We start from the raw sequence: 23347 nt of genomic DNA, 5'->3' as shown, positions 1-23347 counted from the left end.
TGACGGGATCTCCCTGTGGCCACACACTTCAATTCCACAGACCACTCCCACTCTGACATGTCTGTCCATGGCCTCCTCTACCGTCAAGATGAGGCCACACGCAGGTCAATGGAGCAATACCTTATCTCCTGCCTAGGTAGCCTCCTACCTGCCGGCATGAACACTCAACTTAGAGACCTCCGTTGATACCCCTGCCCCCCCCCCCCCCCCCCCGCTTACCCCCATCTGTATCTATTATTTTAGCCTGGTTCTCTTTCTCTTTTTCCCCCTCACTATAATCTCCCCCCAGCCCTACCTTTCTTTCTCTTTTATTTCCCATAATTCTCCACCTTCCCCCTAGCCCATTTCCCTCCAGCTTATCAATTCCTAGCTCTCTACTTTATCCCTCCCCCCCACTTCTTACTCCTCCTCAACCATCCCATGTTACTTCACTCCTGAAACGTCCCGAAACGTCGTCACTACCTCCTCCCATAGATGCTGTCTGGCCTGCTGAGTTCTGCCAGCATTGTGTGTTTTTATTTACTTCCAGCATTTGCAGATTCACTCGTGTTGCCTTTGAGTTTAAGTGGTTAAGGATTTCTTCAGTTAAGCATGATAATGTGATTCAGTGCAGTAGTTCTTCTGGTAGTATGACACAGAAACAAAGTCACATGATAAAAGATCCAGGCCATAAAGGAGTGAAGGCAAGAAGCACCTTTACCTTGCAGAGAGTTGTGGAAATCTTCCTGTGGCCTGAAGTCTATGTATACTAAATTAGCAGGTGTTTCCAATCCAGTGTCTTTTAAATAGTATATTGAGTGAAATTGAGTAATAAGTATGGAGAAAGTGCATGATCGCATGGATAGCATGGAATTGTGATGAGCTAATTAATTATCTGAACACGGACAAAGAAATCCCAATGCTTTGAATTTTAATTTGTAGCAGTTGTGATATTGTAATTTCTTTATAGTCAGTGAAACTTGATCTGCATTTCATGTGATCATTAGGACCTCGTTGTGACATTTTGCAGCATTTATGTAGGTAAAACTGTCGACATCACTCTTTCTTATTTTAAACATTGCTGTGTCTATTGTGTGTCTGATACTGTGGCTCTTGCATGGTATTCTCCCTAACATTGGCTTTTGCACATTTATAAATGACATACAAAATTTTGCACCAACTTAATTCCCATGTATTTCCTTTGCTTTTGCTTTGCATCTCATATACTTTGACACCATATCTAAATTTAATAACAAGTACTGTCTTAGTAGGTATTGTAATTCTATTTCTTTCTCTTTGGTAGAAACTTACCCATGGGCAGGAGAAGTTTGTTGATGAAGACAGCATATTTAACGCACTAGGGGAGTGTGGACTGATTTCATTCTCGGATTACATTTTTCTCACTACAGTTCTGTCCAGTAAGTATTGATCCAGTATAATGCACAACTCTACTGTGATAAGTCTGTAAGCTGAGCAAATGAATTTGTAAAGATACTTCAAATGAAAACATGATTCCCAAACCTGTTTTGATTAATATCTCACAATTGCATTAATGATGAACAGTTTTATAAGATCGTTACTTATTGGAATTGTTCTGTTAGTTCTGTAGTTATTGATATCATGATTAACTACTACATTGTCAGTTTGGAGAGGAGGGGACTTCAATCAGGTCCACTGTTCGAAGATAACAGGCAAGAGAGGGTCATGGCGGCATAATGGAACTTTGATCAGTGACCAATTGCTGTTTGGGATTGATTAGTCATTGCAAACTAAAGGAAGGTAGAGGCAAGATGAGGAATTTGTTTAGCCAGAGAGTGGTGAGTTTGTGAAATTCTTTGCCATGGGCAGCTGTGGTGGCCAAGTCTTTATGTATATTTAAGGCAAAGGTTGATAGATTCTTGATTGGTCAGAGCAAGAAGGAATGCAGGGAAAAGATTGGGGCTGAGAGGAAAATTGGATGAGCCATGATGGAATGGCAAAGCAGGCTCGATGGGCTTAATGTCCTAATTGTGCTCTGATATGGTCTTCGGTCTGCTGTGGTTTATTGGGATATGAGAAGAGATGGGTTTAATTACTGCCCTTACAATTCATGCGCGTATAGATACCTGTACTGTATTATAAAAGTATATGTCAGAGGACAGTTTGAAAACAATTACCTGTGTTGTCATTAACACGAGATATCTCAGACTTTGAAAATAAATTACTTTTGTCCTAAAGACTAGTGAACCTGCAGATCACACCTAATTCTTCTACATAAGGTTATTAAACTACAAGTAAACAAACTTTGAAAGGAAGATCAGAAACAGACATTAGGAACCAGGAAGGAGAGACTCTCAAATATTTCTAATCTTAAACATGGATTTTTGAAAAAAAAAACTTCATTGGTTAGCTGTTTTTTTTTGCTTGTCTTAGACTTTTATATTATTTAGATGTGCTGCACCCCCCCCCCCCCAGGACTTTTGCACAGTAGGGTTGTAATTTAATGTATTGTACTGTACTACTAATTTCATGGCTTATGTGAGTGATGATAAACCTGATTTTGATACGGGTCTCCATTGTGAACTAAGAGTGGGAAGGGGCCAGGGAGAGGGGAATCATGGTTGGGGAAACATTCTGTAATGATCAATAAACCATTTTTTTGGATTCAGATTACCAAGTCTGGAACTTTAGGGCTGAGTACGCCTGCACCCGTGTTCCGCCCCCCCCCCCCCTCCAATCACAACCCTGACACTCTTTCTCTGTCTCCTGTGTTACTTCTATTCAGGAGAGCCCCATCCTTGCCATTCCCAACATCCTTTGCTTCCACCAAATTTATAAGCTCATTGTCTGCTCCACTTTGACAAATACAAGACTTTTGCACAGTACTGTAAATGTAACTTCAAATGAATCGTGTTACCTCCTGGATGTATTACTGTTAATTGAGAGTTAACTGCTCATAAAATGCAAGTTCATAAAATAAGTTTTAACTATATTTTTCCTTGAATGGTTTAAAAAAACACTGTAACCCTTGGGAATTTCCTGTAGTTTGAACTAATTCACATCTCTAGTTAATTCTCCAAGAAAAACACAAAACATGCATTGCAAATGATTTAAAATAGAAACACACAACAATGCCTGCGGAGAGATTAAGAGCTAGTTTTTCATTAGCCTTCCTCAAAATTGAAGTTTTATTCTTAAGGCACTGTTGGGTTGGTAGGGGGTATTGTCACACTCCTGTTACCACCATCCCCTGCCTGTATTGCACATGTTCTTTTATCTGTTCTTCATGCATACCCAGAAAATAGCTAAGAATAATTCAGCTTCTCTACCACAAAGTAAAGCTAGGGATAGATATCGCAGATCCTAAAATAATGATATAATAGTACTTTAAATATAACCAAAGGACCAGGATAAAAATAGACAATAAATAATCTGTTCTTGAATAAACTCGTGACTTTAAAAGTGTGTTCTTGATTTATGTAATATTATTAAACATGCAGATTTTATATTCATCATAATAATTACCATTTCTAGCTCATTTCACAAGAGTAATTTGGAAATTAATGCAGAGACACAGAGATGTTCCTGATAGCTTGTGTGAGATAAATCATCTTCTACATGGTTTGCAGCAATTATTGATAATTAGTTATTGTGAATGCTATTTGATGGCTAGAAAAAACATTTGCTTTTGTGTATGCTGCTCACAAAGAATGAATAAATATTATTGTTTTTTCATGGTTCTTTTGCTCCTTTTTAAAATTATTTTTCATTCTCATTTCAGACTTGGACAGGTTGTTAATGTAATGAGTTGTGTCGCTCCTTAGTTGTGTTCATTGGTAGAAATAGCTATTGTGTTTCTTTAATCTTTGGGGATTCTTTGTCACCATTAATGTTAGTTAAACTGCGCGCGTGCGCGCGTACGCGCGCGCGCACACACACACACACACACTGTAGAGATAATCTCAATCAAAAGGTATTTGACAGATTAGTAGAAATGTTAACTCCTCCTATGTTAAAATACTTGGGTTTAGGAATACGTTAGATGACCTGAGATCTTTCATAGCCAGATTTTTCCTGCATTTAACTATTTTGCTGCATGGTTTCATACTGCACAGGAGCCTAGGAGCTGCTAAGGAATTGTGTTGCTGCTGCTGCTGGTCCTTAAGTTGTTTTGTTTAACATATTGCAAATTGCATGTCCTGAAGCCCCTTGGAGGCATCAAAAAATCGAATCTGTTTTCTATCTTTGTTACTGAGGTCTCAGCTATTTTATTCAAGTTAATGTTAACTTATTATATTTTAAATTGTTGCCGATTACAGAGCATTGTAAAATAGGGAAATAAAAAACAAAGTGGTATAAAATGTGGGCAGGCCAGGTAGCACCTATGCAGAGTTAATTTTTTAAGTTATAGGTCTTTCTACAGAAATAATAGGGGAAGCTAATTAGTGGTCAGTTTTCAGAAGTAATTTTAACTATCACCTTGTCGAATCTTCAGAGAAAACTATTTGGATTATATGACCAAGTTTTGGATTTTATCCTATTTCTAAGATGGTTGTGAGGCTGCAGGGTATGTGTTTATGCTGTGCATATACATTTGTGGGTTGTGATGCTTATCTTACTGTTCATGATAAATTCTTGATAACTAAAATGAAAACACAATATTCTGTACTTGGGTCTGGCAGAATCTATGGAATGATAAACAGAATTTAGTGACCTTTCAGCAGAAAGGTGTTTCCATTGGTCCAAAACATTATCTATTTCTTTCTCAGGTGGCTGATTGTACTGCTGAGTATTTACAGCACCTAGGGTTTTTTTTCAGAATTTCAATTCCACAGTCATTTCCTTGTTATTTCTTGGATTCCACTGCAATGTGCAATGAGCTGAATCTTGTGTCTGTAACAGTCTGCCAGGAATAGGATTAATGTTACATTTGTTACGATCGCTATAGTTTTAAGATGATATCCCAGCAACTAAAGTTTGCAATGAAGTTCACTGATCAATGTGAAAGTGATAACCTGATGATAAGACTGATCAAGAATGTTCCAGTCTTGTTGCTTGACCAACCAGGTTGCCTACTGTTGCAATTTACAGTGGGACAACTTCCACTGGGCTGGGATTCTTCATATTCAGCATTAGAAATTAAAATGTTAGACTGACTGCCTCTAGTATAGTAGTAGGTAACTTACTTGTTTTCTATGCTAAAAGATTAGACTGATGGAGTCATGTGTATAGTGTACTTGGGACTCCATAACTTTGACTTTACCGCACCTCTGAAGTCTGGGGAATTGGGAAAGTCCAGTATCCTCTTGAAGAAAGAGATAGATTTCTTTGGTGTTCAATGGACTTGGGTTTCCCTCGTTCCTAGACTCCTAAATATTATAAGGTTTCTGTAATTTGTTTTCTTCTCTGCCCAAAAAAACTCAGTCACGCTAAATTGGTTCAAATTAAAGACCTATAAGTTAATCATTCTGTGAGGAAATCTTGAATTTTCATCAATCCAATGCAGTTTGCATTTTGGCAGCCAGAGAGCTGCCAGCTGTTTCTGGTGGGATTTCAATTCCAGTAATATAGATAATGCAGGTTGTATTAGATTTTTGGATTGTACACATTATAAGCCAAGGCTTGTTATCCAGAGAAGTTTGTTTGCAGTTTAGCTTTGCCATATCCATCTGTTTAGTTATCAATGCCAAATTATTGTATTGGTGTCTCGCTTTTCACAACAAAGCAGTACTTGTAATAAGGTATATTCTAGAGTTTGCCTGTAAACAACACTTATGTGTGAAGTTTCTATGTGGCTCAGTAGTTTGCCCTATGTCCAGCTGTTATTTTAGTGTTTATTTAAGAAGTCATAGAGTATTACAACATGGAATCAGGCCTTTTGCCCATCTCTTCCATTGCTAACCAGGTTGGCTCCCTGAGCTAGTGCCATTTGCATTTGTCTTGTACCCCTCTAAATATTTCCTATCCACATATGTATCTAAATGTCTTTCTACTTCTACCACTTCCTCTAGCAGCTTGTTCCACATATCCATCAGTATCACTCTCTAATTCCTCCTTCCAGCAGTTGGCATATAATTGGCTATTTCATCCTGGTTCGCATTTCATCTAACCTTTCAGACCAGTCTACCATACAGGACATTGTAAAAAACCTTTTTAAAATCCATGTAGAGAACCTCTGGTGCCCAGCCCTCATTAATCCTCTTGATTTCTAATCAAGTTTGTGAGACATGATTTCCCACACATAGAGCTATCTCTGCTACCGCTGCCTTTTCAAAGGCAGGTAGGTCCTGTATCTTGGAAACTTTTCCACCATTGTGTTAGGCTCAACACCCTGTAGTTCCTTGGTTTGTCTTTACAGCCTACCTAAAATGAAGGCACTACATTAGCCACCCTCCATTCTTTTGGAATCTCACCCATTGCTAACAGTGGAAGAGTTGATAGTATTAATAATTTTTCTCAGCTCAAGCTGGTAAAATGTGGTACAGGCATACCCAAGCATGCTCATTTGTGAATTGCTAGGAACCTTTGGACTATTGTATCAGTGTTTAGTGTTGTAGCTTTCTGAAGATTTACTGTGTACTCTTGTTGAAGTTTGTCCCTGTATCCTGTTATGTCAGTCTCAAGTTCCGTCACTCGATAGTATACACACATTATGAATGTGCTTACTTATAATGACCATTTCATGTGTGTCTTTCTACTCTTAACTGCTTGTGTGGTCTCAGTTGTAAGTGAACTGCTCCCCTGAGAAACACTTGCAGCAGTTGCAGCTTGTTGTGTTGGTGGGCTACTTTGAATGTTGGCAGTATCTCTTTTGGGTTTCCCTGTGCCTGCCTGCCTGCTTCCCTATTCAACAGTGCACCACTAATGGTTTGCTTACTGTCATGCCCAGCACTTGCTTCAGGCATGCCCGGGCGATCCCCAGGCGGTGGACATATCACTCTCGTCCATAGACATATCTCCATTTCTAAAGTGAAAGGGTATTGCTTTTTATACCTACTGCCAGGTTCTAGTTTCATCCACCCCTATCATGGAGAGCAGACTCTGACCAGAGTAGAGACGTGTCTGGAATTTTATTATTGTGCAGTATTATTATACAAGACTTTCTCAATCTATTCTATATTAGTGTACCTGCAAAATGATTTTTTTTACCAAAATAAGGAAACCCAGTGTTAGACTTAGACCATTGTGGATTTTGTTGGGAGGATGCAGATCTCTTTTCATGATCTCCTTCAAAGTGAGCTCCAGTCTTACGGAGAGTAGGCCAATTATTTTTCCCCAAGGCACAAGGTAAGGGCAGGGGTTGTAGCAATCAGATCAATCCATTTTCATGCAATTTCTTGTGGTTAATTTAAAATCAATGATTGCAAAGAGTGGGGTAGAGATTACTTTTTCAGTCTCTGGTTGCTGACAGGATACAAAAATGAGTATAAAAGTTAACATTAGATATTGAGTGTTATTGGAACACTTTCATTGTTCACAGATAAACAATGTTCATCAAGCAAAATTCAATGAAAATGTATTCGACTATTACAGATATTTGATTTAATTTATCGGCTGAGTAGACTAAAGGGGAACAGTGCACTTCATGGCTTATTTAATGAGGGAACTCAGTGAATCAGAATCACTCATGTATGAGAGAATGTTATAGTATAAATGAAGCTATCACAATGGAGCACAGCAATTTTATTTTATTAATCCCACCACATATCGATTGTCTCTTATGATCAAAGCCCCTTGCGAAAAAATTCCCTTCCCTATGATAGATAACCGTGCCCAAGAAATGCAGGATAATGTAGGATACTTGGCTTTCATTTGTTATAGTGAATTATTGAGTCCTGTGGTTTGATCTGTTTTTTACTGGGGCTGACAATGTGTGTGCATAATTTACTAATGAAAATTTAGTGTTATTTTAAAAAATGTTAGCTTAAAGTTTGACTCTATGGTTTGGTTTATGCTGAAGGACATTCTGAAATCTAGCTCTATTGCATGACAAAGCACTGGCTGCAAGATACAAATGCTGTCCTTCAGGCTAATTGTGCAATGTCCTAGCATCTTACTGCTGGAGTCAAGTCTCAAAACTCAGTAATGCTTCTTAACATTATAGGCGATGTGCTACATTTATTACGAGTAGTATACTTGAGACAGAATGCAGATCTGTAGTCCTGTCTGTCATCTTCTGAGTGGGCCATGGGTTGACTAAAATTTCCACTTTAGCCAGTGTTGCCAAACTGAGATGGTTTGTTTGTGGCATTTCATATAATGAGGAGTGTGCCTGCAGGATATTACTGAAATAAAAATTAATTATTCTATCAAGAGCATTAGTATGTTTCCAAGATTGCCTACAGTGTCATAAAATTCTAAACTTGGCTTACTTTCTGCAAACCTAAATGCAGTTTAAATGCACAGTACAATAAAACATAGGGTTTGTTATGAGGTAGACATTTTAACCATCTTTATTTTTTTAAAACGTCTTTGCAACAGCAACACAAATTATACTGTGATAATGATAATAATGCACATTTAACTAGAAATAGGAAACAATGTATGCTATAATGAAGGCAGCAGCTTATACTAAACTGCTAAGTTGAAAGAAAAAGTAGTGGATATGGCCTAGTCCATCATGGGTAAGCTATCCCCACCATTGAGCACATCTACATGGAGCGCTGTTGCAGGAAAGCAGCATCAGGGATCTCCACCACTCAGGTCATGCTCTCTTCTTGCTACTACCATCAAGAAGAAGGTACAGGAGAGGCTCAGGACTCTCACTACCAGGTTCACGAACTGTTATTACCCCTCAACTATCGATCTTGAACCAGAGGAGAAAACTTCACTCAACTTCACTCGCACCATCACTGAACTGTTCCCACAACTTATGAAGGACTCTTCATCTCATGTACTCTATTTTCCTTTTGTATTTGCACAGTTTGTTGTCTTTTGCACATTGGTTGTTTTTGCTACTTGTTGGGTGCAGTCTTTAATTGATTCTATTATGGTTCTTGGATTTACTGAGTATGGCTGTAGGAAAATGAATCTTGCAGTTGTATACGATGACGTATTTATACTTTGATAATATTTTACTTGGAGCTTTAAACTTTCTCTGTTAATTTATGACTGTAGAATTAATTATTTTTCTCTAATTAGCCCCACATAGGAATTTTGAAATTGCCTTTAAAATGTTTGACCTGAATGGTGATGGTGAAGTTGATCTGGAAGAGTTTGAGCAGGTAATTATTAATACACACAATTGCTCCAACAAAAGTCGTATTTTTTAAAAAGTTTGATTTTTAACTTCTCTCACAATTTTCCACCTTAACATGAATGGAAAAGTTTTGGAAAACTCAAAGAAAAGACATGCACAGCTGTTTATGCTACTTTGCCAAGATATCTTTCCAAATTGCAGTGTGATTTGCATAATGTATGAAGACCTGTCTTCAAGCAGATCAGATTTCTGTTATTCATATTTACAGAATTTGGTTTGTCCCTCTAAATCAATGTGCTTACAACAGATAAGGTTATTGTAACTGTAATAAAAACAATTAAGATAATAAGGCTCAGAACCAAAATAAAGCCAGCTCAGTCCCTCTAGTTAATGTAACTCCCAGTGTCCCATTACGCCTTTGAAGTTTTACACACCATGCGACTTTACAGTCTCTTGATATTCTGTTGGACACGTTCACCACATGCTATGTAAAAGAGCTAAAACCAAGTTTTCCATGCACTCCCCCTCCTAAACCTTTATTTACACCAGGGGTGTCAAACTCATTTTAGGTCATGGGCCGGATTGGGCAAAATGCAACTTCATGCGGGCTGGATCAGTTGTGCACGAGTGCGTGCTCCCACAGCTTTCTTTGCCTTCGTTTTTTCAACCTGCTTTCATGTGTCTCAGTCTCTGCTCTAACTACAAAGTGTTTCACTTAACGAATTTTGTTTCTTATGCAGAAGATTGCCTAGCAAGCATTATTTTTATGATTGGTATTAACTTACAGTCGTAGGCTACAAGAAAGTTGTGATGAGAGAGAGAAAAAGCAATGCTATTTTGGCTAAGATTGTTTTGGGAGCCACACCCTTTCCATTAATAATCCATTTGAAATCGAACATTAGCAGTCACAAGTGTAGATCTAACGAAATAAATTGTAAATGTAGGCTACACAACTGCACTTAATTTTTATTAGCCTGTTTCCAGCAATCAAACTCAGACAATGAATTAGTCTCTAATTTTTACTGAAGTGATCACATTTATAATAATAGAATAGTCAGAAAATGAATGAGTCACAAATTCATGACACTCAATATTTCATTTTGCTTACATGTCACAGTGCATCGAACAGTGTCACTCATTTTTCACTTGCTGCTTCCAGACACCTGACATCTCTTGGCTTTAACCAGCCTGTCAACATCAGGGACCAGTTTCTGGGCAGTTCTGATTTTCATAATGTCCTTTAGATGTCTGTGTGTCAGCTGCGAGCGCAGTTTGGATTTGTTAATATTCATTACGGAGAACGCCTGCTCACAGAGATATGTTGTCCCGAGACAGAGTCTGTCATCTTGGGGTACATCGGTCCCAGGTATTGATAGAATGAGTCCAGACCCATAGTCTCAAATTTATATTTCAAAGCCGAGTTACACTGAATTCCAATTAGTTCCATTTGGAGTTTCTCTGGCACATCTGATGCTGCGTTGACGGCAAACGGCAAGCAAAATAATGAGAATTCCTTCTTGAACTGAGTGAAGACTTGGAAATGATTCTGAAACTCACTTTTCAGCCATGATATTTTGTCCTTGTACTTGTCCATGTTGTCATTATTCCCATAAGCAACATGCACAGACTGCAAAGAGGGGAAATGAGCGGGGTTGCTCTGGGATAGTTGCATCTCCCACAGGCCTAATTTAATTTGAAAGGCACAAATGCTGTTGTAGTATTCCCTAACAAGTTTGTTGCGGCCTTGCATGTCAACATTAAGCACATTTAAGTGCTCTGTTATAGCCACCAAAAATGTAAGATCATGAAGCCAATCTGGGTCATCCAACTCTACCACTGGCTTCCCTTTCTCATTCATGAATAGTCCAATTTCCGCATGTAATTGGAAAATAAAACGTTTGAGCACAACCTCTCTGCTCAACCAGCGGACTTCAGCGGGGTAGGGTAGGCCGTGTCCAATATTATTTCAGACAAAAGAGTGTCAAATTGCCGATGGTTGAGTCAGACAGACAGACATACTTTATTGATCCTGAGGGAAATTGGGTTTCGTTACAGTCGCACCAACCAAGAATGGTGTAGAAATATAGCAATTTAAAACCATAAATAATTAAATAATAATAAGTCCCTTGGCTCTAATAAAATAACCGTTTTGATTACTACATCCATGACATTGACCATTTTCAGGCTCCTGCTACACGCCTTTTGGTGTATAATACAATGAAAATTCCAGAATTCTTGGTCTGGATTCTCTAAACTTTCTCTCTGAGTTTTGCAACAACACCTGCCTTTTTCCCGACCAAGGACGGTGTGTCGTCTGTTGCCATGCTGACAGCATGACTCCAGTCAACCCCCATTCTGTCCAAGGTCTCAACGAGGCTGAAGAAAACGTCGTTCGCCATTGTGATGTTTGTCATGGGCACCATCTCCACATACTCCTTGGTGATGGTCAAAGATGCATCAACACCACGAATAAATATTCTCAATTGAGCTACATCAGTCACGTTGGTGCTCTCATCAATTTCAACAGAGAAGGCAATAAATGACTTCACTTTGTCTTTTAGTTGACTGTTCAAATCTCCTGCAAGGTCCCCGATTCTCTCTGCCACAGTATTTCTTAACAAGCTGATATTACCAAAAGCCTGTCACTTCTCAGGGCACACCAGCTCAGCCGCCGTCAGCATGCATGCTTTGATGAATTTCCCCCTCTGAGAATGACTTCGATGCAGCAGCTATTTTGTTGGCAGTAATATAGCTGGCCTTGACAGCTCCATCGTGAGTCTCTCGACTTTTGGTGAACACATTGCTGTTTTTTCAGAGCTGCTTCAAGCTCGTTTACCTTTTGCATTCTGAGTCGTCCTGCGAACTTGTCATATTTTTCTCCGTGTGACGTCTCATAGTGTCGTTTGATATTGTACTCTTTTGCCACAGCCGCTTGTTGCGAGCATATCAGACACACAGGTTTACCATTGACCTCACAGAAGAAAAAACGATCTTTCCAATTATCGTTGAATATCTGACCTTCGATGTCAACTTCTCTTTTCTTGGAAAGCATTTTGAACCACAGCAGCTAACCGCCTCAGCCTTGCTACAGGTACTACTTACCTGAGTACTCTGTGTGTTTATACTGTGTCTGACAACATGAGTGGGGCAGTAGATCTTTGGTGCAGGGTGGTAGGTGCTTATGCACAGCGGGTGGTTAACAGCCACCTATTGTACGGCTGCCGTACTGATACATAATAAACGGTCATGAATATACTTCTTTCTCCCCCAAATCATCCCGCGGGCCAGATTGGATCCCTTTGGCCCGTGGGGCGGTAGTTTGACACCCCTGATCTATATTAACCAGGAGGTATAGTATAGAAGGGCAAGGAGAAAACTGGTGGTATTGACACAATTATCACAACCAGATATGACATGATAATGATGACGATGTACTGATTGACAATTATGGAGAAGCATTCTAATTCTCATGTTATTGTCCAATCTGTTTAGCTTTTGGAAGTGAGCTTTTCTTTATACATACAATATTCGCATACAAGGCAGTAACAGGTACTCTGGAGTGTTCTCGTAGTCCCAACCTGGCACTGGTCTCACTAGTGTTTATTACACTGGAGTCCAGACAGTTGGTATACAAAGTGTATATGAGCGGCATGTTAGCAAAGTAGTTAGCACAACACTTTACAACAGCCAGCTGAAAGATCGGTGTTAAATTCCTACCACTGTCTGTTTGTACATTCTCCCCTTGACTGTGTAAGTTTCCTCCTACATTCTAAAGTTATACAGGTTAGGGTTAGTCAGTTGTGGGCATGCTATGTTGATGCCGGAAGTATGGTGACACTTATAGGCTGCCCAGCACAATCTTCACTGACTTGACCTGATGCAGAAAGTCATGTTTAACTGTACGATTTGAAGAATGTGACAAATAAAACTAATCATTAAGTGTGCCCAAAACATGTTGGGTGCCTAATTTCTGTCTTGCTCTGGCACCCCAACCCTATCTCTTTGCTACTAATCTTCCCTGCTCCCAAACATCCACCCACACCCGCTCTAGCTGTTATCCTTTTCTGACAAAACTCTGCTCTGTGCTTTTTGCTTTCTTTGTGTAGCTTGCTGGAAATCAAGAAATTTGGAGTTCTGGTGTTACATAGTCTTATTTTCAAAGGCTTGAAAACATACAAAAAGGATATTTGTTATCGAAGGTCTGTTATGAAATATCAAAGGTATTAATATTATTGTTATGTTGATGGCCAGCATGACTAATCAGTGCCCAAGCCTCAGCCTTCTTACGTTACAGAAAGGATTTTTAAGCTTGACTTCTCTTTTCATTTCGCAGGTTCAAAGTATTATTCGATCCCAGACCAGTATAGGCATGCGTCACCGAGATCGCACCACAACAGGCAACACACTGAAATCCAGCGTTAGCTCCGCACTCACCACTTATTTCTTTGGTGCTGGTCTGAAGGGAAAACTGACTATCAAACATTTCCTGGAGTTTCAGCGCAAGTTGCAACAGGATGTTCTTAAACTGGAGGTAAGAACCATATAGTTTTTCTATTTTATATGGCTTTAAATGTAATTTGTTATTATGCAGCTTGAATACTGATCTGGTTGTCAAGGTAAGGGAGGCTGTGACAAGCAGATTACAATCACAGTAAATTGGACCTTGCGACAATATACTTTGGAGCAAGATGGAATGGCAAATTTTGATTGATATGTCAAACAAAGGTTGTACCAAGATTGGGAATTGAAATAGATTTTTATTCCATTCTGGCATATCTTATAACTCTGCCAATGAGCTGCCAATCTGCTGAAACCCACAAGTGGGCATTTAATAGGAAATATGATGCACTGCTTCCAAGATAGAAGGTCGCTTGACAAGAACACAGATGTAAAGAATCTGGAGTGGAGGGTACTTGGCATTTGGAATAGATTTTTTTCTTTTCTCTGGAGAAATCACAAGCACTGTGAGGTGTACATCAATGTCTCTGCCCAGTTCTGATCCGTCCTTTAGTCAACAAAGGATATGTAATATGTGAATGATCTATGTGAAGTTTCCATTTTCTCCTCCTTGTGATATTATAGCTTCCTTCTGTGGTACTTGTGTGAATGAATTGCAGAAATCCTAGGGATATAGTGCTCTTGTATCACATCCCATATGTTGGTGGTCTGAATTTGTTAATTAATATGGATATTTTAAAATAGAACAGCCATTATTTAGCCATTTAGGCAACAGTCAAGTGGAGTTTAGTAGCACAAACTGGCCTGCTGCAGGATCCAAAGCCCCAGTGATTTTAGTGCCAATTGTGCAGTGGTGAATTAGGACACAAAATGAAAGGTGAATTGTTTTATTATTTGGTTTAAGTTTTTATTTAGTTTTAACAGTTTTTTAATATCGCTGTCAAGTGTGTTTAAATAATTCACAACTGACACAGACAACAAAGTTGAAACTGGAGTGTCCAGCTCCCAAAAGGGTGCTTTGGGGTTAGGCCCACTTTGCTGATTTTTTTTTTTGATGGCCTCACCACCATTTGTCTAGCAAGATAAGCTCTGTGTCCTGATCTGATAGTGTGAGTGTGATGGGAATTAGGTCAGTAGGATCTACCCTACCATGTCTCATTTCCTTTTCTATTTGCAGTTTTGTTTTTCTTTATGCCACTAATTCACTTTGAAGTTGGAATGGGTATCGAGGAAGGAAATTTGTACCTGCATCTGCAGTCATCCCTATACAATCAACTTATTGTCATGGTTTCAGGGATTTTACCATTTCAAATGCTTGACATTACTCATTGGAAAACATTTCCTTCCTCGATCCAGAATGTGCTTTAGTTGTTTAACCGCTGAATAATCCATGGAGACTTATGGCATCAATAGAAAAAGAATGCTACAGAATTTGACAAGTGGTTAATGCACAATAGATGTATTATGTAGCTTTGGGAAGAAATATGATGTTGTAAATCTTGGCTTAAGTCAAAATGTTTCAGATATGTTTACTGAGGTACCTGGACAGATGTGCAAAAGCAATCTTGAATTGTGAATGTACATTCGGTCATATGATTTTAAGCTAATCCTTCAGGAGATTTAAAAAGTAAGTTACTTCAGCAACACATATGTACTTAGATGCAAGCTCAGTAAGGAAGAGAATTAATAACAAGCTGCAGGTGACCCCCCCCCCCCACTGGTATTATGACTGTTTAGGTAATGGAAATACACTCTTAGCGAATTCATAAATCACTACTCAAAAATATGAGATCTAGAATAAATTTGCTGTCAGTGAACTTATTTGAAAAGGAAAGTAAGTATTTTTTCATCTTCCATTTAATGATGCAGAGATAATGTGACTTTGTGTTAAGAAAAATAATGATATGCACCATTTTCTAGGAAAGCAAACCTTCATAACCCCACCTGTACCAGAGAGATAAAACATTCCAATCATATTTGGGGATCAGCAATACAAGTATCAAGTTGGTGTCAATTAATGTTTATTTGTAAAACAAAACTATTTAAGGGACGGATGTGGAAAGGATTTCTGAAATCTTTCAAAATCAAAAATAGCTGAAGGATTAAGAGCCAACTAGGTTTGATGGTAACTATGCACATTTGCAAATTTTAAAAAACTGGTTCTGAGCTTCACATGGGGAAGTGAATATTTCATGAATAAGCTTGTCTGCTGGATGTCTGACTCCTGTTCCTTCCTGCATTTGAATTAGTTTTAAACAAAATCAGAAATAGAGCAGATGGCTTAGCCAGGGCATTGTGCACAGTAAAACTCTGTAATGTGACAAGCTCAAGACTCCAATTCCATGCAACAGACAATAAAGCACTACAAACGCAGGTGTTCTGGACTACTAGATGTTATTCCAATGAATACTCATAGTTTAATAAAGTTTTTAGTAAACTTAGTAAGTTTATAGAAAGCACAGGAAACAGAACACTGAGTTTCTGTAAAGCATGGAAAATGCACTCATTCCATTGGTTTTCAGTGTTGGAAATGGGTTTAAAGGAGGTGTGGGAACCTGGGCTTTGGTACTTTGAGGGAATTAAAGGCATCAGCACCCAGATACTGTACCAAGAAGTCAGGATTGACACACAAAGTGGATCATCAGAGTTTTTTTCTGTGGACATTTGCCTCTGTAACAGTTACTGCATTTAACAGTGTTTGACTATAAGATAGAGGAGCTAAAGTAGGCAATTCAGCCTATCGATTATGCTCTGCCATTCGTTCATGGCCAATTTGTTATCCCTCTCATCCTCATTCTTCTGCCTTTGACATCCTTACTAATCAAGAACTTATCAACCTTCACCTTAAGTATACCCAATGACTTGGCGTCCACACCACCCCTAGCTAAAGAAATTTCTCATCATCGCTGTTCTAAAAGGACATCCTTCTGTTATGAGGCTGTGGCCTCCAATCCTAGACTCCCCCACTATAGGAAACATCCTCTCTACATTCACTCTATTTGGGCCTTTCAATATTTGATAGATTTCAACAAGATCCTTCTTCATTCTTCTAAACTCCAGCAAGTACAGATGCAGAACCACCAAACGCTCCTTGTACATTAGCCCTTTTATTCCCGGGATCATCCTTTGTGAAATGAGACTGTTGCCAAAAATGTGGCACTGCATTTTTAAAATAAAAAAAATTAAAAAATCACTATCTCTTAATTTCTTTTTGTATTAATGCTACCCATGCTTTTGTGCTAGAGCTTATAAAGTCTCTACAAACTTTGAAAATATGTAAATATAATTTTTTGAGTTAAAGTTACACAGTGTGGCATCACTCTGTAAAACCATTTAAATATTCATTTCCCCCTTTCCTCACTTATCTGTCTCATGATCTAAAATATATAGAAAAGAAAATTACAATTTGCATCATTTTGGCTGTGGACCAAAAAGCTTGAATTTTATTACACTAGTATCATGCAGTCTCAGCGACAAAATGTTAGCTCCCATTTACTGCTGGCAGAAATTAGCCTCTAAATGAATTGGGATCGCTCGTGGGAGTGGTTGGAAATTTGAAGTTTTTAATATTTTAATGAATACGCTTTGGTGGTGAGGAATGGGGAAGGAGTGCATCCTTGTTTGCCTGTGAAAATTGAATTTCTTTTTAAGCCTACGTGTCCAGTTTTTGTTTTATCAATGTTCTGTATCTGTATACCCACTTTTCATGTCATTCACATTGCTGGTTTTGATGTATTGCTTTGAAAGTGTAAACAGTTTTTTTTCTAAAGGGCTTAAAAGTTTAAGATAACAGCTTTGAAACTCCCTTTTGTTATTTTAGCAGCATCTTCACTATATTAGTTATGTTGCCTTTAATCTGCAGCTACTCAACTGAGAGCTGTTTAATCAGCGAAGGGAAACAGTGTTCATGTGCACAGTTAGATATCTAATCTCAGGGGCAGAATCTGATATAGTTATTGATATTTTTAAGAAGAAAAAATACTTTAGAATTGTGTTTCTGTCCAAAATGTTTGAGGATATCTCAATGTCAATATCATCAGGTTGTGTTCCAGGATTACAAGTTACAAGTTTAAGCTGATCATCCTTAGAGCAATGAATTTCTTTTGGGCAAAAGACAGCTCTCGCTGCCTCCTGAGAAATTTCCTTCTGTGACTGTTTGAAATGAGCATTTCTGAATCCATCCACAGTGCATACAATAGTAGCTTTAAACAAAATGATTTATACTCCAGTTCCCCTTAATACCTCTGTTCTCAATTTCTTTCAAAGAACCACACAAGTTAAGATTTAATCTTTAGGAGCGATGTTTAGTGAGATTAGGAACAGGCAAAGCACCAAAAGAAGATGATGGGCTTCATCCTGGTATGTTTCCATTCCATTTTTGGATACAGTGTCTTGAAAGAGTATTCACCCTCACAGCTATTTTCACATTTTACTATCTCATTTTCTAAATATAAAATGTATTGAAGTAAGATTTTTTGAACTAATCTACAAAACATTGTGCATCATTCAAATCAAAATAAAAATTCCAAAAACTGTCAACAATATACTAAGTATTAAAAACTAAAATTGTGAAGCTGAAAAAGTATTCACTCTTTCCTCAGGTGCAGTACAGTGCTTTGGAAAAAATATTCAGTGCCCAACCCTTCATTCACTTAAATCAGTATTGCAACCATTGATTTTGATTAATTTCACTGAGAATTTTTGTTTGTGAATCCCAAGCTCCTTTTTTCACAGTAGAGCCCCAAAAAACAGGGACAATTGTAAAGCACGAAAAACGTAAAAATTCAAAAACTGAAATGTCAGCAGTTCAAAATTATTCATTCATCTTTGCTCATTACTTAGTTGAATCACCCCTCGCCGCTATTACAGCCAGTAGTCTTTTTGGATAAGTCTCTATTAGCTTTGCACAACATGATGGACCAATATTTGCCCATTCTTCTTTACAAAATTGCTCAAGCTGTGCTAGGTTAGTTGGAGAGCGTCAGTAGACAACAATCTAGAGATCTTGCCAGAGATGTTCAATCAGGTTAAAGTCAGTGCTCTGACTGGGCCACTCTAGGACATGAATTTTCTTCCTTTGCCACTCCATGCTTCAGAAGTGTGCTTTGGGTTGTTATCCTGCTGAGAGATAAACTTTCTTCCCAGTTTAAGCTTTCTGGCAGAGGAAAGTGGGCTTTTATCCAGGATGTCTCTATATTTAGCAACATTCATCATCCCATCAATCCTGATCAGATTTCCAGTCCCTGTTGCTGAAAAGCATTTCCATAACATGATGCTACCTCCACCACACTTTACAGTAGGGATGGTGATATCTGGCTGATGCACAGTATTAGATTTATGCCACACATACCACTTTTTTTTAAAAAAAATCATATCCTTGCCTGTAAAGTCTTTACAAACCATCACTTAAAACAGAGGTCACCAACCTTTTGTGTACGCGGGCCGGTTTAATATTGATAATACTCTTGCGGACGGGCCGACGATGGTGGGGGGGGGGGGTTGTTAAACACGACCAGAGTACAGCAATACTTGAAGGAGGTTCCTTATGTCTGGTCTATTCCGCAATTTAGTTTACGTGGCTATCAGCACTTGCTTCTGTCCTGCTTGCTCACATTTTTTCTGCTCAAAAAACTCAATGGGTTTGTCTTTAAGTGCAGGGTGCTTGGACTTAAGGTGCCGAAGCAGTTTTCATTGCCTCATTAGACAGCCTCTGGGCCCAAACTCCAGCCTCCCACCTGCCCACTGCCAGATGTCTTGGCCAGCTATGGCTGGTCGTGGGTCGGATGAGAGGACAAGGTCAGGGCCGGAGGTCTCCGTGCCGGGGCCGTGGCGGTTGCAGTCTGGAAAGAGCAACCGACTGAGCGAAGAATACAACAGGGCATACGCCTGCCCCCCCCACCGTAGGATCTATCAGCTGACAAAAGATTGACTTGAGGGATGACTTTCAGTAGATCGCAGCGAGGTAGCTGCTCTGCTACTTACGAAACCCTGAGCCCGAATTAGGTCATCTGCGAATATTTTAGCTCCGGGTTCCCCACGAACATTCGGTGTGGTAAACCGGTTTAGAGGTGGCGCCCACCTGTCCGCACTCCAGGCCAGTAGCAACGGCACTTCTCACTGGCCGCACGAGGCCATCACTGTGTTTAGGCGACTGATGACCTTGCATGCGTTCAAGTTCAACAGTGGGCGTGACAGGGAATGAGAAAAGGTGCAGCTGACTCATATTGTTTCATATCGCCAAATCATAGTTTCCTCATGGCCCGGTAGCACATGCTTTGCGGCCCAGTACCGGTCCGCAGCCCACTGGTTGGGAACCATTGATTTAAAAGATACTGGGAAAGAAGGTCTGTAGTTGAATAAGACTAAAGTAAAACTTTTTGGCCTCAATACTAATCAGTACGTGTGACATAATTCTAATACTGTGCATCAGCCAGAAAACACCTTCCCTACTGTAAAGTATGATTGAGGTAGCATCGTGCTGTGGGGATGCTTTTCAGCAGCAGGGTCTAGTAATCTGATCAGGATTGATGGGAAAATGAATGCTGATAAATACAAAGAGATCCTGGATAAAAACCTGCTTGCCTCTGCCAGAAAGCTTAAACTGGGGAGGAAGTTTGTCCTTCAGCAGGACATCGACCCAACACACACTGCCTGGAATGGTTTTAAATAAAGAAAATAGATGTCTTTGAGTGGTCCAGTTAGAGTCCTGACCTTAAAGTGACCAAAAATCTCCGGCAAGACTACCCCCCAACTAACCTGGCACAGCTTGAGCAATTTTACAAGGAGGAATGGGCAAATCTTGCTCCATCACATTGAGCAAAGATAATAGATTTCTCCCAAAAAAAAGCTACTGGCTATAATAGCTGTGAGAGATGGTTCAACTGAGCATAGGGGAATTAATGCTTTTGAACTGCTAGTATTTTGATTTTCCAATTTTTAGTTTTTCATGCTTTAAAATTTTCCCTGTTTTTTGGCTGTACTGTGGAAAAGGAGCATGTGATTCACAAGTAAAACTTCTCTGTTAAATTGCTCAAAAGCCCTGGTTATAATCCTCATTTATGTGAACAAAGGGTTGGGGGCTGAATACTTCTACAAGGCACTGTATGTGACAGGTTCACATGGAAACTAAGTAAACTCTGTGCGGGGGACTGACAAATAATGATGACTTTGAGAACACAATCTGTTTAATTGCAAACTTTACTTAGTGCTTTTGAGAATCTAATATAAAATACAGATGAGACTTTGGAATGTGGGAAATGAATTGTGGCTTATGTCAAGATTCTTGACCTTATACATTTTGAATATGTCCCTGATGATTTGTTACCAACAAATTGTTGAAATTATTATTTCCACTAATGTTTAATTACACTAGTATTTGAAATGTGTTATTTGAGATAAATAATTAATTAGAAAGCATTTTCTGGAATTAAAAATGGAGCACGTTATACATGACACATCATATAGCATCTGCAGAGGGAGAGTAAAACAAACTGCTGGTACAACTCAGTGATTGAGCAGCATCTTCGGAGGCAAAGGGATGGTTGATGTTTCAGTTTGAGACCTTACGTCAACACTAAGTGAGAAATAGAGTTGATGCTTTGTACTCTTGCTGGGACCCCTCTCATAGTCATGAATGTTGGAGAAGCATATTCAATCTATTGTCTTTAATAAGCCTTTGATTTGTTCATTGATATTCTCAAGTTCTCCTTGCTCTTCAGTCTCCATTAATCATGGCTGACACACTCATATTTACATTACTGAATTCCTTCATCATTTTGGGAATCAGAGTCATTCATTGTAGCCTAAAGCCAAGTTACAAAACTGTGGTTAACATTGCCATTTGAATTCTTGTATGGTATCTGCATGTCTTAAATTCAGTTTATTGTAACTCCTTGTGACTGGAATGTATACTGTAGATTGAGATTAGAATTCTGCTTTAATCCTTTATATATACTTCTGTTTTGTGGGACTTCAAACTTGGTTCATATAAGTGTATTAGAAACATAGAAAACCTCCAGCACAATACAGGCCCTTCGGCCCACAAAGCTGTGCCAAACGTGTCCTTACAGTAGAACTACCCGTAGCCCTCTGTTTTTCTAAGCTCCATGTATCCATCCAGGAGTCCCTTAAAAGACCCTATCGTTTCCACCTCCACCACCACCGGCAGCCCATTCCATGTACTCACCACTCTCTGCGTTTTTAAAAAAAAAACAACAACTTACCCTGACATCTCCTCTGTTCCTACTTGCAAGCACCTTAAAAATATGCCCTCTCATGGTAGCCATTTCAGCCCTGGGAAAAAGCCTCTGACTGTTCACACAATAACTGCCTCTCATTATCTTGTACACCTCTGTCGGGTCACCTCTCATCCTCTGTCACTCCAAGGAGAAAAGGCCAAGTTCACACAACCTTTTCTCATAAGGCATGCTCCCTAATCCAGGCAACATCCTTGTAACTCTCCTCTACACCTTTTCTATGGTTTCCACATCTTTCCTGTAGTGAGACTACCAGAACTGAGCAGAATACTCCAATGGGGTCTGACCAGGGTCCTAAATAGCTGGAACATTACCTCTCATCTCTTAAACTCAATCCCATGATTGATGAAGGCCAATGCACCGCATGTGTTCTTAACCACAGAATCAACCTGCATAGCTCTTTATAGTTCTTTGTTTCCCCAATTAGCTTGTGAAATCCTGTCCACCCACCGCAATTAGTAAAGGAAATTTTAAAATGGTAAAAGACTTCAAACTAATAAATGATGATTGATAGGCTAATTAGACAATTGAGCAATTCCGTTCTTCCATATCATGGTCATCTGTGATTTGGATCTGTGATCCAAAAACCCTCATTTCTTTTTATTTTTAAGAACATAAGAAATAGGAGCAGGAGTAGGTCATCTGGCCTGACAAGCCTATTCTGCCATTCAATAAGATCATAGCTGATCTGGCCACGTACTCCTCTGCACATACCTGCCTTTTCCCCATAACCCTTAATTACCCTTCTCTGCAAAAATCTATCCAACCTTGACTTAAACATACTTAATGAGGTAGCCTCCACTTCTTCATTGAGCAGAGAATTCCACAGATTCACCACTCCCTGGGAAAAGCAGTTCTTCCTCATCTCCAACATAAATCTACTCACCCGAATCTTGAGGTTATGTCCCCCAGTTCTAGTCTCACCCACCAGTGGAAACAACTTTCTTGCCTCTGTCCAAATCTTCACCATTCTGTCTGTGAAGTATTGCATTCTAATTTGGTTTCTCATCAAACCAGTTTCTCAATTATCTGATCAGCAGTAATGATTTCTCTTTACCTGCCTAATTACCTCTTCCAGCTATCTGAATGTAGCGACAGTGCATGGCCAAATTACCTCATAATTATCTGCTGCTGCTTGTGAAATTAAGCATTTGGTCTCTCTTCCTTCCTTTGATCAACACCAAATCCACACGTGCCAAATCAGGCACCGTGGTTCTGGAAGAAATTCTCATAAATTTATTCCTTAGGAATTGCCTCTAACCAAGATCAGCATTTTCCTGCATGGAATATACCCTCATTGTACCTTTAAGGAATAGCCTTGATACAAGTATCTACTGAACACCAAGATCCCATGTGAGTACTTATAGCAAAGAATTACACTCTCAAGCTTTAGTTTGACATGGTAGGGTAGGAATAAGAGTCAGGAATGTGACATTAGCATTGATTGGTAGTTATCACAGCTTAACAGATAAATAAC

The 23347-nt window shown here is 39.1% G+C and overlaps 1 protein-coding gene across 3 annotated transcripts in view; it reads left to right on the top strand.

The window, feature by feature from the left end:
• Nucleotides 1–23347, top strand: part of micu1 (mitochondrial calcium uptake 1) — a 117263-nt gene that overhangs the window by 69337 nt on the left and 24579 nt on the right. For all 3 annotated transcript variants that reach the window (XM_059946488.1, XM_059946487.1, XM_059946489.1), the window contains 3 exons: nt 1283–1397; nt 9100–9182; nt 13491–13688. In XM_059946488.1, coding sequence (XP_059802471.1) covers nt 1283–1397; nt 9100–9182; nt 13491–13688 — 396 coding nt within the window. The remainder of the gene's footprint in view (nt 1–1282; nt 1398–9099; nt 9183–13490; nt 13689–23347) is intronic.

This window comes from Hypanus sabinus, chromosome 21 (genome assembly GCF_030144855.1).
Source record: "Hypanus sabinus isolate sHypSab1 chromosome 21, sHypSab1.hap1, whole genome shotgun sequence".
In the NCBI taxonomy this organism is placed as follows: Eukaryota; Metazoa; Chordata; class Chondrichthyes; order Myliobatiformes; family Dasyatidae; genus Hypanus; species Hypanus sabinus.
The sequence above is the reverse complement of the archived record's forward strand: the minus strand, read 5'-3'. Positions and strand labels throughout refer to the sequence as shown.